Source organism: Podarcis vaucheri, assembly GCF_965113315.1.
Source record: "Podarcis vaucheri genome assembly, chromosome: 16".
NCBI classification, from domain to species: domain Eukaryota; kingdom Metazoa; phylum Chordata; class Lepidosauria; order Squamata; family Lacertidae; genus Podarcis; species Podarcis vaucheri.
Window position 1 is genome coordinate 25,361,779 of NC_138754.1, and position 16,965 is coordinate 25,378,743.

The 16,965-nt window shown below is 49.6% G+C and overlaps 1 protein-coding gene across 1 annotated transcript in view; it reads right to left on the reverse strand.

Annotated features, from left to right (window-relative positions):
* Positions 1-200: 200 nt before the first annotated feature.
* The window catches only part of POLE (DNA polymerase epsilon, catalytic subunit), an 81,126-nt gene continuing 64,361 nt past the window's right edge, over positions 201-16,965 (reverse strand). Inside the window, exons 38-51 of the mRNA XM_082202967.1 lie at positions 15,737-15,913; positions 14,580-14,803; positions 13,395-13,615; positions 12,119-12,323; positions 10,858-11,031; positions 9,081-9,206; positions 8,226-8,358; positions 7,293-7,482; positions 6,450-6,581; positions 5,266-5,459; positions 4,896-5,096; positions 3,845-3,970; positions 1,471-1,560; positions 201-756 (exon numbers count right to left, since the gene is read on the reverse strand). Coding sequence (XP_082059093.1) covers positions 643-756; positions 1,471-1,560; positions 3,845-3,970; positions 4,896-5,096; positions 5,266-5,459; positions 6,450-6,581; positions 7,293-7,482; positions 8,226-8,358; positions 9,081-9,206; positions 10,858-11,031; positions 12,119-12,323; positions 13,395-13,615; positions 14,580-14,803; positions 15,737-15,913 — 2,307 coding nt within the window. The 3' untranslated portion in view covers positions 201-642. The remainder of the gene's footprint in view (positions 757-1,470; positions 1,561-3,844; positions 3,971-4,895; positions 5,097-5,265; positions 5,460-6,449; positions 6,582-7,292; positions 7,483-8,225; positions 8,359-9,080; positions 9,207-10,857; positions 11,032-12,118; positions 12,324-13,394; positions 13,616-14,579; positions 14,804-15,736; positions 15,914-16,965) is intronic.

Sequence of the window (16,965 nt, forward strand, 5' to 3'; positions counted from 1 at the left end):
GCCTAGAATCCTGTGTTATCTCCGTTAAAGGACTCCTTGATGCTCTTTTGTCTGCTTGCAACTAAATGCCAAAGCTTTGCTTATACTCCTTGCAGAACAACGACAGGGACAGCTGCTGCCTTCCCAACCACAGCAGGAGAGTAGCGAGAGCAGGATTGAGAGTGTGTGTCCGTAGGACTAGGCATCTAGCATATTAGCAATTAACAACGTGGAAAAAGGGTTTATTTACAGCATTAAAAACACACACACAAACACAGAATAAAATTGGGGCAAAAAAAAAGAGAGCTCTGTGATTGAAGGCTTTTTCTGTATCTTGCACTCCCAAATCCCAGCAAAAGGAGATCAAAGAAGCAGCAAGTTAGCTAGCCTACTTGTGGAGGCCTCTTCACTTGCTCCTGGTCTTGGTTTCAGAAGACAGTACCCTCCTCCCCATTCGCTCGCCAGAAGGCGTTGCCTGCTTCCCCGCAGCATGCAACAAACGTCAAGTCTCTGAATATTTTTGTCCCAGGGCGAAGCTGAACTTGCAGCCTGGCCCGGAGAATAGTCTAGGTCCCAGGACCCCATGGCAGATGTGGGGGGGGGGGGCTCTGACGCTGGGGTGCAGGTGTGTCCCAGCCTGTCCACAGTGATAGCATCCTCATCTTACAAGAGAAGCTGAGGGTTCATCTGAAGCAGCCATTTAATATTCTCCAGCAGGTAGCCCATGTTGTAGTGCCGGGCGATGCTTTGAAAGACCTTCAGCTGTTCCAAGAAGGCCTGAGAAAGTAAGAGAAGAAGAGGCAATGAGGGGAAGTTTCTATAGGATGGATCTGCTTGAGGCAAGGTAAAAGGTAAAGGACCCCTGGACGGTTAAGTCCAGTCAAAGGCAACTATGGGGTTGCGGTGCTCATCGTGGTTTCAGGCTGAGGGAGCTGGCGTTTGTCCACAGACAGCTTTCTGGGTCATGTGGCCAGCATGACTAAACTACTTCTGGCACAATGGGACACTGTGATGGAAACCAGAGCGCATGGAAATGCCGTTTACCTTCCCGCCACACTGGTACCTTTTTATCTACTTGCACTGCTCTGCTTTCGAACTGCTAGGTTGGCTGGAGCTGGGACAGAGCAATGGGAGCTCACCCCGTTGTGGGGATTTGAACCACCGACCTTCCGATCGGCAAGCCCAAGAGGCTCAGTGGTTTAGACCACAGCATCACGGTAGAGGAAGGGACATAGCTTAGTGGGTGGGCACCTGCCTTGCATGCAAAAGGTCGCTGGTTCAACCCCCAGCATCCCCTCTTTCTGAAACCCTGGAGGGCTGCTACCAGTCAGTGCAGACAATCTTGACCTAGAAGGACCAATAAACCAACGCTGTATATGACAGCTTCCTATGTTTCTGGGAGGAGAACAGCCACATCCAAGGGAAGGGGACTGTGATGGTTTGAGGAACAGGGTGGAAAAGGGGAGGTTGGCAGGGTCAACCAACACGTACCTTGGTGGGCAGCAGGAGGTCGAAATCTCCAGCGCAGCTGCAGTACACAGGCATGTGGGTGTCTTTGATGCCTTTGCACTTGAGGCACACCTGAAACACAAGCGGTGCTTGGGATAAGGCCCTGCCTGCCTGCCTGGTCCACACGCTGCCCCTGCCGCATCTTGCAGTGCTTGAGCCCTCCCTGCTGGGGAGCAGCCTCAACCTCTCCTCTAGCGCAGAATCACAAAGCCAAAAAGGACCAGGAGACCCCTGCCTGCACACAGAGTGGCAGAAAGAGAAGCAGCACTCCCCACCCCGGCTTGGTGGGTGCAGATCATGGAATCACAGATTTGGAAGGGACCCAGAGGGCCTTCTAGTTTAACTCCCTGCAATGCACAGGATGTTGCAAAGGGCAGGATGAGATAAGGGGTGCACAGGAAGCGCTTGCAAAATTGCAGGTGTGAAACTGCATGACTGAACGCTTCCCCCGTATACTAGGGAGGTGTGCGTATGTGCCTTGCCTGTCTAGGTCAGCCTCTCCCATCTTCGTGTCCTCTAGATCAGTGTTTCCCAACCTTTTTTGGGCAAAGGCACACTTGTTTCATGAAAAAAATCTCGAGGCACACCACCATTACAGCCCCGTGAAGTCAGCGCGCAGCGTCACGCCGGGAGGGACATGAATTGCTAGCAAATTACATAATCACCTCCTTGAGGGCTGGCTCATCTTCTCCGAAGGCAGAACCCCATTAATTAACAGCACAGACTCACACCATAGCCAAGACGAGGGGGGAAAACCTCAGTCATGCACAGTCATGCACATGTGGGGGCTAAATGAGGACGAAGACCGGGCGGAGAGCAGGGTTCTAATCACCCCACCTGGCCAGGACAATCCCTAGGTGCTCCCTTGGGCCACTCGCCTGACCCACCTCGCAGGGCTGTTGTTGCGAGGATAACACGGGGAGAACCACGCGCACCCCCGGGAGCTCCTTGGAGGAGAAAGCAGGCGATGAATGCAATGCACGAAATATATGAGAGGCGACCAGGTTTTGCAGGTGAGGGGCCCCCGCCAGCCACCGCTTCCAACACCCGGCGCAACGACGCTGAAGTTTCCCCCCGGGCTCGGCTCGGGGAGCAGCGCTGCTCCCCCCCGGCTCTCTCTGCCGCCCACTGGGGACCCCCCTCACCTGCCAAGTCCGGAGCGCCGGTGGAAGTTGCATGCATGCATGCAGGGCGCCGCGTTGCCATTGCATTGCACTGCACTCCATGCAACGCCTGCACGCATGCATTGCCTTGCACGCACGCCAAGGGGTCTCCCCGCGGTCCGATGCGTCCCCTCTGGCGCGGATGCAGCATTGCAAAAATAACACACACCCCCGACGCAGCCCTACCTGGGGGGCAGCCTCCACCGCTCCGCCTCCGCGGGGATCCCCGGGCTCCATCCTGCCGCCCGATCTCCGCGGGGGCGCAGGCAGGCTGCGCGGGGTCTGCGCGGAAGAGCCCCTGCCCGCCCGGCCGCCGCCGCTACGCTCATTCCATGGCCGGGAGAAGAGCGCTTCAAACAAAACGCCCGGCCCGCCAGGCCACGCTGGGAAACGTAGTTTGCGCACCCCGCGCGGGCGCGGAGCCCAAGGGCGAGGGGACTACGGATCCCGGCAGCCCCCGCGCCGGGGACGGAGGGGGAGAGGCCGGGTGCAGGGATGGAGGGACGGGTGGGCGAGCGAGTGAGTGAGTGGCAGCCGCCAAGCCTTGGCCGAGAGCCAGGAAGGGCCTCCCCGGAGGAGGAGGAGGGAGGCGCAGAGCGGGAGGGAGGGAGGGAACCCCAGGGGTCATCTAGTGATGGCGCCCCAATCGAAAATTTGACTTAAAAAAAATATCTTTCAAATTTTTTAGTTTTTCCCACGGCACACCAGGCAACATCTCGCGGCACACTAGTGTGCCGCGGAACAGTGGTTGGGAAACACTGCTCTAGATCATGGAATCGCAAGATTGAAGGTACCCGCCCCCCCAAGGGTCATCTACCCCCTGCAATGCAGGAATCATGGCTAAAGAATTCCTGACAGATGTCCACCAATGGAATTTGTAGTCCAAAGCATTTGGAGAGCACCAGGTTGGGGAAGACTGGCGTGCATATGTGTGCGCGCGTACACACACTTTTCTTTAAGATGTGCTAGTTCTCAATATGGAGATTGCACAGAGAAAACTTCTCCAGGACCCACCAAGCTTCAGCAGACCAGTCTCATTAAATGCCTGGCCCCTGGTCTAGCTTGTGTTTCAGCGCTCTCTGGGGTCAGGAATCAAGGGGGCATGGGAAGGTTGCAGGAGCTCCCACTGTGGTTGAGGAGCTGAGTGGGGCTCTGCACAGGCAAGCTGGGAATTGCCTCTTGTCTCTCCTTACCAGATCTTGAAGGGTGAAGGCCATCAGCTTCTTCTGCAGGGCTTCCACCAGGGCCATCTCGATGGCATCCGAGTCGTACTGGGCCTGGCAGTTGGAGCAGGCCCAGGTAGGAAGCACAGAGCCATCCTGGGAGGGAAGGAGAAGAGAGAAAGCGATGACTGTGAGAGGGCTTCAAGTTGGACAGGCTGAGCAGGAAGCCTAACCCTAACCCTAACCCAACAGATTAAAAACATAATAAAACATCAAACATTAAAAACTTCCCTAAACAGGGCTGCCTTTAGAAGTCTTCTAAAAGTCAGATAGTTGTTTGTTTCCTTGACATTTGATGGGAGGGCATTCCACAGGGCGGGCGCCACCACCAGAGCTGGACCTCAGGCGGAATGATGGAGGTGGAGACGCTCCTTCAGGTATACTGGGCCAAGGCTGTTTAGGGCTTTAAAGGTCAACACCTTGAATTGTGCTTGGAAACATACTGGGAGCCAATGTAGGTCTTTCAGGACCAGTGTTATATGGTCTCGGCGGCCACTCCCAGTCACCAGTTTAGCTGCTGCATTCTGGATTAGTTGTAGTTTCCGGGTTACCTTCAAAGGTAGCTCCACGTAGAGTGCATTGCAATAGTTCAAGCAGGAGATAACTAGAGCATGCACCACTCTGGCAAGACAGTCTGTGGGCAGGTAGGGTCTTAGCCTGCATACCAGATGGAGGTGGTAGACAGCTGCCCTGGACACAAAATTGACCTGTGCCTCCATGGACAGCTGTGAGTCCAAAATGACTCCCAGGCTGCGCACCTGGTCCTTCAGGGGCACAGTTATGCCATTCAGGACCAGGGAGTCCTCCACACTCGCCCCCTGTCCCCCCAAAACAGTACTTCTGTCTTGTCAGGATTCAACCTCAGTGAGCCACTGCCACCCAGAGTAGACAGTATGGGGCTGCAAGGATAAACAGCCTGAACAAAAGCAGAGAGGGGAGGCTGTATATTCTACTATCGCCTGTTCTCTAAACTAAAAAGCAGTGCTTTGGAGTCAATTGACGATCAGGACTTAGCTGGTACCTGAGAGAGGGCCGGGTCCTTGCAGAGGTCCAGGTCTCGGCAGAAGTTGCAGTTCCTGCAGATCATCTCTGGGATGACATAAGAGCGACAGGGGTCCCGGAACTGGGCCTCTTCTGAGAACTCCCCCACTTCAATCAGGCGGAGCAGGTCCCGTTTCAGCTTGCTCACCTGGTTGGCGATGTTTGTGTCCAGAGACAATACCTTTAGGGGTGGGAGGGCAGAAGAGAAACAGCAGATGAGCCAACTGGGCTCTTACAGAGTGAGGTGGGAGGGAGCAGGAGTGAGAATAAGGCCCCATTGTGAGATCACAGTTCATCCACCGCTGACATGGTCGCAGCTGTCTCTCCCCTCTGCCTACAGTGATGCTCACCTTGCAGACGTACTTCACAAACTCCAGCGCTGGATTGTTGAGCATCAGGTGGGAGCCGGGCAGAGCAGGGAACATCTCGGAGGGCTCCGTGGTCTGTCGGGAACCGGTCACCTTCTTCTGCACCTTCTGGGTAATGGTGAAGAAGCTCTGGGTGAGCTCGTTGGTGACGTACTCCTGGGAGAAGGTGATCATGCCTGAAGGGGCAGAAGAGAGGAAGAAGATGTATCTGAAAATGCGCTGCGTCTCAGCCAGCAAAGAAAATACCATATTTTTCCATGTATAGGACGACCCTTATTTTTTTAACCTGAAATTAAGTTGCTTAGCTTTATGGGGGGGGGTCACTTCCGCCAATCGCTCACTTGCCTGCCCACCGCTGCCGATCGGACACCTTGCCACAGCTGCCAATTGGCTACCCGCTTGCTGCCACCAACAACCCACCCACCCTTCGCCTGACCAGTTGCCGCAGCCAATCGCCAGCAGGCCTTGCTGCAGCCACCAATCACCCGCCCAATCGCCGCTGCCAATCTCCTGCTTGCTGCTGCCATTAATTCTTTTTTTTGGAAATATTTTTTATTAATATTCAATTAAAGACATTCCAGTTAATAATAATTGAATCTTGCCACATTAAAACATAAACAACAAAACCAATTATACATCCGAATTAAACAATTTCGGGGTGGGGGGGGTGCTGCCATTAATCTGCCTTTACTGTCTGTGTATAAGACGACACCCAAATTTTGCCTATTTTTTTTTTAAAGCAAAAAGCATTGTCTTATACACAGAAAAATATGGTAAATAACAAAATCCCTATTTCACAGGTTTCACAGGGAAACCAAGACCTGGCCATAGTGATCTGCCTACCCCTTCAGGAAATTGTCCCTTTGTTTTAAATTGTGGATGTGGGTTTTTTAAAAAAATGTCAAAGTTACCTGCATGCACGAAACAGGAAGAAGCGACTTGCCTAGCAGTCATAATTAAAAATACTTCCAAGATTTATAGAATGTTGTTCAAAAGCCCTACCTATAAGGGTTTGGTCGGGCAGCAAAGGGAAATGGGAATTGGCCTAAGGTTACCTCCATCTCGATTAATTCATGGTGGAGGCAAGATCTGAGCCAGAGACCCCCAGGACTGGGCTATCTCACCCAAGGGTGCAAGTCCAGGCAGGGACATGGCTGGGTACTCACCAGGCATGACACCTGCCTCTCCCACAGGCTCCTGGGAGACCTGGCTGCTTGCTCGCCTCTTGATGGGGGTGCTCCCAGGAGCGCTCCGACGCATCTCTTCCTTCATGCTGTGGTAGACAGCAACGATGTATGCTGGGGAAATGGCAATGGAGTCATGAGAGGACAAGTAGAGACACGTTTGCCTCAAACTCTGCCTGCAGGGACCTCTCTGGCTCCTCCCAGCCCCACCTGCTTCACCCCCATTTGTGAAAAAAATGGCGGGCACCTGAAGGGTCAAGCATATCCCCCCCCCAGCAAGCAACTGCTTTCCCCTAAGCAGGGCCTTCTTGGGAGCCACAGCATGAGCCTCCAGTTGTTTTTGGACTACAATTCCCATCATCCCTGACTGCTGGTCCTGCAAGCTAAGGATGATGGGGGTTGTAGTCCAAAAAACCCAAAAACGAACCACAGCTGGAGACCCAAGTTTGGGAACCCCTGTCATAGTGGTTAGAGTGTCAGAAGAGGACCTGGAAAAACACAACCCAGGTTACTGGGTGATCCAGTTACTGCCTCTCATCATCACCACGACCTCGCAGGGTTGTTGTGGGGGATAAACGAGGGAGAGAACCATGTATGTTACCTTGAGTTCCTTGGATGGAAAGGTGGGAGATAATGCAATAAATAAGCAAGCATGTAAGTCACAGGGGAAACAGGCAGCAAATGGGATCTGAGCAGACTCCGTGTTGCAGAACTTGAGGGAGGAGAGGGGCTCTCAGCACTAGAAGCAAAACCCTTTGTCCTCCCCCCCCCCAGAGATAGGATTCAGCTTCAAACACTGGGGCAAACCTAGGAGCGCCGCCTCACCAGACACGATCATGAGGAAGTAATTCTGGCAGGAGGCTGCTTGGGGCAGGTACTGCATGATGTTCCAATTGTTCTCCAGCAGTTCTTCCACGCCATTGTCCTCTTCAGCCCCTTCTTCCTTCTCCTCTTCTTCTTCCTCTTCCTCCCCTTCACTGCCTTCGACGGAGACTGCCCGTTTATCACTGATCCCCTGCAAGGAGGGGACGGAAGACAAGATGCAGACAGTCTGGCAAATGCCCTCTTCCCACTCGGTTTCTGGACCTGGGGCAGGGAAGATGGCTTGCAGGGAACCTTTTCTCAGGCCAAGGGCCGCATTTGTTTCTGGGAAACCTGCCGGGGGCCACATGGCAGTGGTGGGCAGGGCCAGAGGCAAAAGTGGGCAGAGCAATAGACTTCAAATAAATAAATAAATCTTTGTATAGCAGGCTAGTTGCTACAAACACAACTCCCTATCCTCCATCCAGAGAAGGAAGGGCAATGTTAGAGTTCAAGGACATATTCCAGCCAGGGGGAAACATTGGAGAGGGGTGTGTGGCTGGGGAAGAGCCCCAAGGGCCAAACAGAGAGGCTTGGAAGGCCACCACACCTGACCTAGGGAGAGAGAGAACACCACTCCTCCGTGTAGGCAGGCAGAGAAGCCTGCACCCCCCACCTGAGCCAGGAGATCCCAGGGGATCAAGTACAGTGGTAACTCAGTTTTTGAGTGTCTCGGAAGCCAAACGTTTTGGTTTCCGAACTTCAAAAACCCGGAAGTAATTGTTTCCGTTTTTGAATGTGCCTTGGAAGTTGAACGGTTTCCACCACTGAAATTGAAATTCTCCCTTTGAGTTGTCGAACGTTTCGGAAGTCAGGCGGTCTTCCGGAACGGATTACGTCTGACAACCGAGGTACCACTGTACTCCCCAAATGCGCCTTCTTTGCTGGTTTTCTTACCTCCCCGTAGTGGATCTGGGACGGCACTTTGCCCTTGATCCCGCCGTAATTAGCTGGGTCCATCCACAGCAAGAACTCCCAGCAGCGCGAGAAAGAAATGGTCAAAGAGTGGAAGATTTCTCTTGAATGGATGCTGGAAGAGGAAGGAGGGTGAGCCACACAGAATCTCTCAGGGAGGCAGAGAGAGAGCTCCCTCCGCAGCCCCAGATGGAGCCGTCAGGAGAACAGCCACAATGTGATTATGAGAAAAGCTCAGCCGCCAACTCCCTTGACCAGAAGCAAGTCTGTTGTGTAGCACCCATGGCCCTGAAGGGACACGAGGCTATATGGAGCATGGGCTGGCAAGTCCGGGGTGCCTTTATCACCCTTCCCATATTAAAAGAGAACTGGCATGGTGCAGTGGCTAGAGAGTTGGACTAGGAGCTGAGAGACCCAGGTTCAAATCCCCATGAAGCTCCCTCAGCCTAACCTACCTCAAAGGGTTGTTGTGAGGGCAAAAGGAGGAGGAACAGAACTACTACCATTTTTTATGTGCTGTAAGCTGCTCAGAGTGACTGGGGAAACCCAGCCAGATGAGCGAGGTATAAAGAATAAAATGATGATGATGAGCTTCTTGGAGGAAAGGCGGGGTAAAATTACAAAGAAACAGAAATAAAATGAAAAAGGTCAGTCTCCTTTCATGGTGGCTAACAAGTGGAAACCAATAAAGAACAGAAGAAGGAACTTAATGGAGCGAAGGAGACGAAGGGGAGATTTAGACTAGGTGCAAAGCCAAAAGGCACGTCTGAACACAGGGTCCTTCACCAGGCATTTGAACGTCAAAAGGGTGGACACGTGAAGGGGTTCTAGAAGCACCTGTTGGTGATGTATTCCACATAGGCCAGGGCATCCTCGATGCGCCGCTTCTTCGTGCATAGGATGATGCGGTTGAAATTGGCATAAACCACCGAGGAGCCGAGGCGCTTGAACTCTGCCACCAACCTGGGGAAAAAGAGAGAGTGGAAGGTGAAAAGAAAAGAAAAGAGAAAAGGGGTAGCTGATGTTGCAGTTGTGGATGGATCTATGCTATGTACGTGTGGCGACCCACGACAAAAATGTGAAATGCGCGCCTCTGACCCTCCAAAAGGAATGTGGATCTGATGCAGGGTTCCAGCCTTCCATAGGAAAGTGGGCTCCTGTGGGCTTGCTCAGTGGAAAATTTAGGAGGTAAAAAGTCACCAGCCGCAAATCTGGTGGGCTTTTTTTGCGGGGGGGGGGGCGCTATATACCAGGGGTCCTGAGTCTGGAGAAAGGAAAAGATATCCTTCCCTCCTGAAACCGTCTGATACAGGGAAGGGAGTTTTAAACCTCATTATGCACCACCTCCCACAAACCTAATGCTCCTATTTAGGACTTGAGCAGCCAATTCTCTCCCCCCCCCCTGCTCTCTCTATAATTTTTTTGTTGTTGGAGGGGGGAAAGGTTGTAAAAAATAAATAAATCCATCAGGTTGAGGTTCACCCAAACACACTGATATTAAACTGTATGTTTAACTTAAGAAAGATGTACTGATGGTTATTATATATTTCATGAGAGTTGATGGTGGTTTTCATTTATTATTATTATTTCTTTTTCCATTCTTAAAAAATGTATTTATGGTCCTATTTTCCCTTCCCTCCCCTTTGTTAAATTTGCACATAATTGTGTGATACATAAAATATGTTTTTAAAGAAAAGAAATTTGCACATCAGAAAGTTCGTAATGATAAAAAGGGATTGCTGAGCACGGCCGAGAGGCACCACCTAGTGGGCTAGTCCAGGATTACAGAAGCGAATAAGTTTTTGGATGTTTTTCACACCACCAGAAATCAACCAGCATTGCTTGGGAATTCATAGAAACATTTTTTGGGGGGAACATTTCAGCCTGCCATCTTGATTCAGAATGGCACCTGAAGCAATACATCCATACATCAAAACTCTCTCTTCAATCGCAGGAAGAGATTGCACCAAACTGGGTGGTGAATATCTTCAGAGGTGTCTAAATCACTGCAATTCAGAATGGTCTGGGTCCACCACCTTGATTCAAAATGGCACCTGATGGGTGTCCAACCACAGCCAAAAAACAATCTCCTCCAGATTTGTGCCAAATTTGGCAATGGTATCACAAGAGGAGGGACAGGGGTGGCGCTGTGGGTTAAACCACAGAGCCTAGGGCTTGCCGATCAGAAGGTCGGCGGTTCGAATCCCCGCGACAGGGTGAGCTGCAGTTGCTCGGTCCCTGCTCCTGCCAACCTAGCAGTTTGAAAGCATGAAGTGCAAGTAGATAAATAGGTACAGCTCCGGCGGGAAGGTAAACGGCGTTTCCGTGCGCTGCTCTGGTTTGCCAGAAGCGGCTTAGTCATGCTGGCCACATGACCCAGAAGCTGTACGCCGGCTCTCTTGGCCAATAAAGCGAGATAAGCGCTGCAACCCCAGAGTCGGTCACGACTGGACCTTATGGTCAGGGGCCCCTTTACCTTTTTATCTCAAGAGGCATCTGAATGCGAAGAGGAGGAACAAACCACTCCCCAAAATGTACAATAGGCAAGTTGGCTATCTATATTTTTTATAAACACACACACAAGAGAAAGAGAGAGAGATAGATATGGACTCACTGGAGGAAGAGCTTCTTCATCATGCTGTGCAACATGCGGTGCAAGGCAGGATCGTAGAGCAGCGAAGTCGGGGAGCGCAGCCAGCGGTAGAAATGAATCACCTGGTTGTCGGCGTAGACGTTGTGGTACTGCGTGATCTCCTTCACCCAGCCAACCACCACGCTCTTCAAGACCCTGCGAGTGAGCAGAAAGGTGGAAGCTGGCCACTAGATCTACAGAGCTGCAACTAGAAATCCCACAAACCCAAGCAATTTCTCTTCTGACGCCATTGCTGCTTTCCACTGTCTGCCCATTCTTCTATTTTTCCCCGATAAGATGTACCGTATTTTTCACCGTATAGGACGCACTTTTTCCCCTCCAAAAATGAAGGGGAAATGTGTGTGGGTCCTATGGGGCGAATGCAGGCTTTCGCTGAAGCCTGGAGAGCGAGAGGGGTCGGTGCGCACTGACCCCTCTCGCTCTCCAGGCTTCAGGAAGCTATCCGCAAGCTTTTCGAGCCCGGTGGGAGTTGCCGCGGGCTCCCAAGGCTTGCGGATAGCAGCTTGTTCTGGGGGCTGGGGTCGGGGGAAGCTCGGGCTTCCCCCACCCCAGCCCCGCGACTGGGGGGGGGCGGGAAATAATTTTTATTTATTTATTTCCCCCCCAAAAAACCAGGTGCGCCCTATGGGCCAGTGCGCCCTATAGGGCGAAAAATACGGTATCCAAAAATACGGTTGGTTAGTTCCTCCTCCCTCCCAAACCCTTTTTCCCTTTTGTGCTGCATCTTATCAAATTGGAAGTCTGAGGGTCCCTTAAAAAAACCAAAAGTTTTCCTTTTAAGCTACAGTCTTATCTTGGTTCTCAAACTTCATTAGTTCTGGGAGTCCGTTCGACTCCCAAAACCAAAAACCAAGGCACGGGTTCCAATTGGCTGCAGGAGCTTCCTGCAGTCAAGCGGAAGCCGCGCTGGATGTTCGGCTTCCGAAAAATGTTCACAAACCGAAACACTTACTCCCAGGTTTGCGGCGTTTAGGAGCCAAATGTACGAGTACCAAGTCGTTTGAGAACCAAGGCACAACTGTATTTGTAAGCAGTTCTGGGAGGCTTTTACAGCTGAAGAACAGGATTTTTTCCCCATTTTTAAAAAACCCTATAATCTCCCAAGCCTATGGCAGTCTGGAGAGCCAGTGGGGTGGGATACCTCATATATTCCACCACCAGGGGTGGCCAGCTTGTAGGGGAGAGGGCAGGATTCCCTGCAAAGCCAAGCCACGGGCCAGACCTGAACGTGTTGGAGCAGAGGGCTGTTTCGTCATAGCTGGCCAGGGTGCTGGTTGCCTGGTTCCCCGTGACCATGTCCTCCAGCGATGCCGGCTGGATCACGTCAAAGCTGATGCACATACTGGAGGCCCCCTCCATGTCGTTGACGTGATGCGACTGCAGGACGGTGTTCACCGCCAGGCTTTGGATGTCAAGCTCCACGCAGACTGCAGTGAAAAGAGTGAGGCAGGGTCCTGGGTTCAAGGGCAGGAAAGCCCAGAGCTGCATCGCAAACCCTGGCCAAAAGGAACATCTCTCTCACCATCCCAAGGGGAAAGGCTTGCTATGAATGAAGACCTCTGACTACCAGAAACTAGAAGGGAAGCTAATGATAATAATAATAATAATAATAATAATAATAATAATAATAATAATAATTTATTATTTATACCCCACCCATCTGGCTGGGTTTCCCCAGCCACTCTGGGTGGCTTCCAACAGGAGATTAAAGATACATTGAAACATCAGTCATTAAAAAACTTCCCCAAACAGGGCTGCCTTCAGATGTCTTCTAAATGTCATATACAGTGGTACCTCGGGTCAAGTACTTAATTCATTCCGGAGGTCCGTTCTTTACCTGAAGCACCATTTTAGCTAATGGGGCCTCCTGCTGCCGCCGCGCCGCTGGAGCACGATTTCTGTTCTCATCCTGAAGCAAAGTTCTTAACCCTAGGTACTATTTCTGGGTTATCCGAGTCTGTAACCTGAAGCATATGTAACCCGAGGTACCACTGTAGTTGTTTATTCTTTTGACATCTGATGGGAGGGCGTTCCACAGGTCGGGTGCCACTACCGAGAAGGCCCTCTGCCTGGTTCCCTGTAACCTCACTTCTCGCAGTGAGGGAACTGCCAGAAGGCCCTCGGCACTGGACCTCAGTGTCTGGGTTGGATGATGGGGGTAGAGACGCTCCTTCAGGTATACAGGATGGCATACTGTCATTTGGGAGATGGCGCTTACTGAGAAACCCAACATGAAAACTTCAAGCGACCAGAGTCCATGAAAAAGAAAACAGAGATTTTCATGGTGAACTGGTTGCCATGTACTCAACATATGAACAATGACTCTGCAGGACAAATTGGACCTGCCGCGTTCCCAGATAGGTGGTTATGGTAACGCCTTCCTTAATGCTGGTATTAGCAACCCTCAGAGACTTGTCAGGTCACCTTCTAATATTCTGTTTGAATATTTGAACACCCATGGAGCAGAGAACTGCAGTCCTGTCTTTCTCATTGCTCACCTGTGGAATAGCAGCCCGGGTTATTGATCTCGACGGAGACCCTCTCATCGAACTCCATGACCAGGCGGCTGTCGTCTGCCTCCTTGCCCCCCAGGTCCGGGCGGGAGGTGGGAGAGAGCCACAGGAGGTGGTTGTGGCGGTGGAGATGGCGGGAGAAGAAGAGGTCCGTGCCAAAGGTGGAGATGTCGTCAGGGAGGTTCCCGATGGGGATGTGGTAGTACCTGGGCAGAAGAGAGGGGTGGAACGGGGAGAAGATGATCTTCAGAACATCAGCCAGAAGCAGGATTGGAACTGCAGAAACAGGCTAACTGCCTTAACCTGGACTTTTTTTTAGGAATTCGGCATACTGATTCAGCCGCCGCTGCCACCATGGCCAGCACGTCTCACCCTTCTAACTTAACCAGTGCTTTTCCCCCTGGAAAAATAGGTGCCAGTCCTCACCATGGTTACAGGAAATGCCACACTTTTTTTAACAACAACAAAAAAAGAGGTGCTGGTACTGTGTGCCCTGGAGTACTCCCTGAAAAAAAGCACTAAACTTAACTATGAAAGTTAGAGATCAAGAAATGCAGGAGCGGAAACCTTTTGTTGAATATTTAAAGAACTACTGTACACATGCTAGAATGTACTTAGGATTTGTTTTTGTTTTCTTAAGTTTTTATTTATACTTCTCAAATTTATACTTTTCATTAATTTTACAATCATGTTATCATTTCAAAGTTTGACACCCTTCCCCCTCTTTCTGCGTTTCCTTAAATTTATTTTTTAATATCTTCTGCAAATACAAATTCATTTAATTATCTACTTTAAATATAAACTCTTATAAAACTGCAGGTTATTACAACAATCCTGCCGATGTTTTTATCTGTTTGCAATTTATCTGTAAATATTCAATAAACTGTTTGCATTCATTTGTAAAAAAATTGTTATCTTGATTTCTTATAAAATGCACGTAGGATTTGAATGAAGAACAGCAGTTAACCATAATGTGGACTAGGCAAGGCACAGAATATCTACAATATGCAGCAAATTTAGAAATTACGGGGGGAACCATGGAGGGGAAGTCGAAAGAGAAGTGGATGTGTATTTGGAAGTTTGTACCATCTTGTAAACTTTTGGAATTTAGAAATAAAATATAAAATAAAAACAAGACTCTTGCCGTTTCCCAGAACCCGTGTGCCCCACCTGCTCATCTCAAAGGCCTGAGAAAGGCAGGTGTCCAAGCTGAGGTAGCGCCGGATCATGTGCCGCGCAGCATGGCGCTGCCAGTCCAGGATGCTGTAGTTGACGTCGTCGGCCACCTGGACGGGAACCAGCGGGAACTCCTCCAAGACGGGCATCCCTCCGACCAGCCTCTTCAAGTCCCAATTGGACTGCACGGCAATGAGGGTGGGGCCCCGGCGCTCGTCCTGAGATAACAGGGAGACAGCGGATGAACGCAAAGGATGGTGGCATAAGGCAGGACGGTGCCCTCAAGGGATGCGGGTAGGGGCTTTCCCAAGAGCTGGCAGCAGGGTAGATAAAAACCAATTAATTTTTTTTAAAAAAATCAAGAAAATCAGATTTTTAAAAATTAAATTGGATTTTAAAAATAAATTAATTTTGAAGGAAAAATATTTCCAAAGATAGTTTTCTATTTAAGTTACATTATAGTTCAAAGGCTATTCATCAGGAAATAAGGATTTGTTTTAAGTTTTTCATGTGTGCTAAAACTCAGTCTGCTTTTATTAAAAAACCCCACATCAGCTAACAAACAAGGATATATATGGTATCATGTTACTGATTTAGTTAATTAAATGGTTTAAATTGTTATTAAGGAAATGATTTTTTTTCCTCCCAATAAAGTACAGCAGAAAAGTTGTCCAAATATAAACATAGTTAACTCATTAAACTTCACAATAATTTCATAATTATCGGTCTATGTATTTTGAATAGTATAACCAAGTCAGTGTCTTTTGCTATAACTGTAAAAGCGACTCTGAAAATTTATTATTCCAAAAATGAAACCTTCATCTGGTTGCAAATATTAAGATTATAACCAGCAAGAATGAGTCTTTATGTAAAAACTCCCGAATTTAAATCAAGTCTTAGTGACTAGTGATTTAAATCAATTTGATTTAAATCGAATCCACCCTGGCTGGCAGCAAGCAGGGCTAGCTTTAGGGTGCCCACACTGAGTGCCATGCTGCAGGGGGCACCACAACAGTGCTGGAAAATGGAGTGCAAGAGGCAGGCACTGAATTTTAGCGCCGCTGGAATTGGAGAGCCCAAAGTCTGCCACTGCTGGGGGGCTCAGGGTTGGCTAAGGAACGGAGGCGAGCGCTGGATTTCCCTGCTGTTACCTTGTAGCCCAGCAGGAGGCGCTGGATGGCCCTGCAGACGGTCTTGAGGTCTGTCTCCGCTCGCACCTCGAAGGTGTGCTTGTTGGGCGGAAGGAGTTCCTCGCCCACCTTCGCCACCATGGCGCTGTGCTCCGCCGAGTACATGTTGTTGAGGTTGGGCATCTGGTTGCTCCGCACCTGGAGCCGAGGGGAGAGAAGGATGCTGGAGACACAGCTGCAGGTAAGATCTGGCTCCGTGAAACCATCTGGATGAAAGGACCTTCAGGCGGGGAAGCCGAGGAATCTGCAGCTGCCAACTGGGCTTCTAAAACCACAGAACCCGATACTCATAGAACCCAGATTTCCCCTTTTTAAAAAATAAGTATTTTTTACTCATTTTTGCCTTCAACAATTATCATCACAATTAAATCATCTGTGTGTATATGATTTAATTGTGATGATAATTGTTGAAGGCAAAAATGAGTAAAAAAATACTTATTTTTTAAAATACCTATTTATTCTCTGAATCTCCAGATTTCCCTACATCATTATTGTTTTCCAACTGCATCTTATAATGTTCTTTATATTTTCTTAATACAGTCAAACCTCGGATGTCGAACGTAATCCGTTCCGGAAGCCCATTTGGCTTCCGATCGGTTGCAGGAGCTTCCCTGTACTCAAGCAGAAGCTGCATCGGACGTGTGGCTTCCAAAAAACGTTCAAAAACCAGAACATTTACTTTTGGGTTTGAGGAATTTGGGAGCCAAAATGTTTCAAAAAGGAGGTGTTCAGGAGCCAAGGTTTGACTGTACTCCATTCTCACCATAGTTCTCACTTGTGTTTTCTAAAATCCTGCCAATGTTTTTAATTGTTTACAGTGTTCTTTTAAATAAAATTTAATAAAGATTGGGAAATTTTTACAAGTTATTATCAGAACCCTGATTTCCACCCAGCTAAAACAGTCCATTCTGAGCTGAGCTGAGCTGAGCTGAGAACAGATCATTATGTGAATGTGGGTTTTTGTCATGAACTGAATGGAAGACTATGAGACCTGCGGATGGCGAGAAAGTGTGTGAATCCAGCGGTTTGTTTTTGGTTGTTAGCTTGTTAATGTTGTTCGTATCGTTTTGTGGATTACGAGTGCTGTAATGCTTTGAGAATTTTACAATGTGACTTTTCTTGCGGTTGTGCTGTTTAATAGTGCTTTATAGAAGGGAGTTGTTTTACTGAGGATTTGTTATTTTTTAATA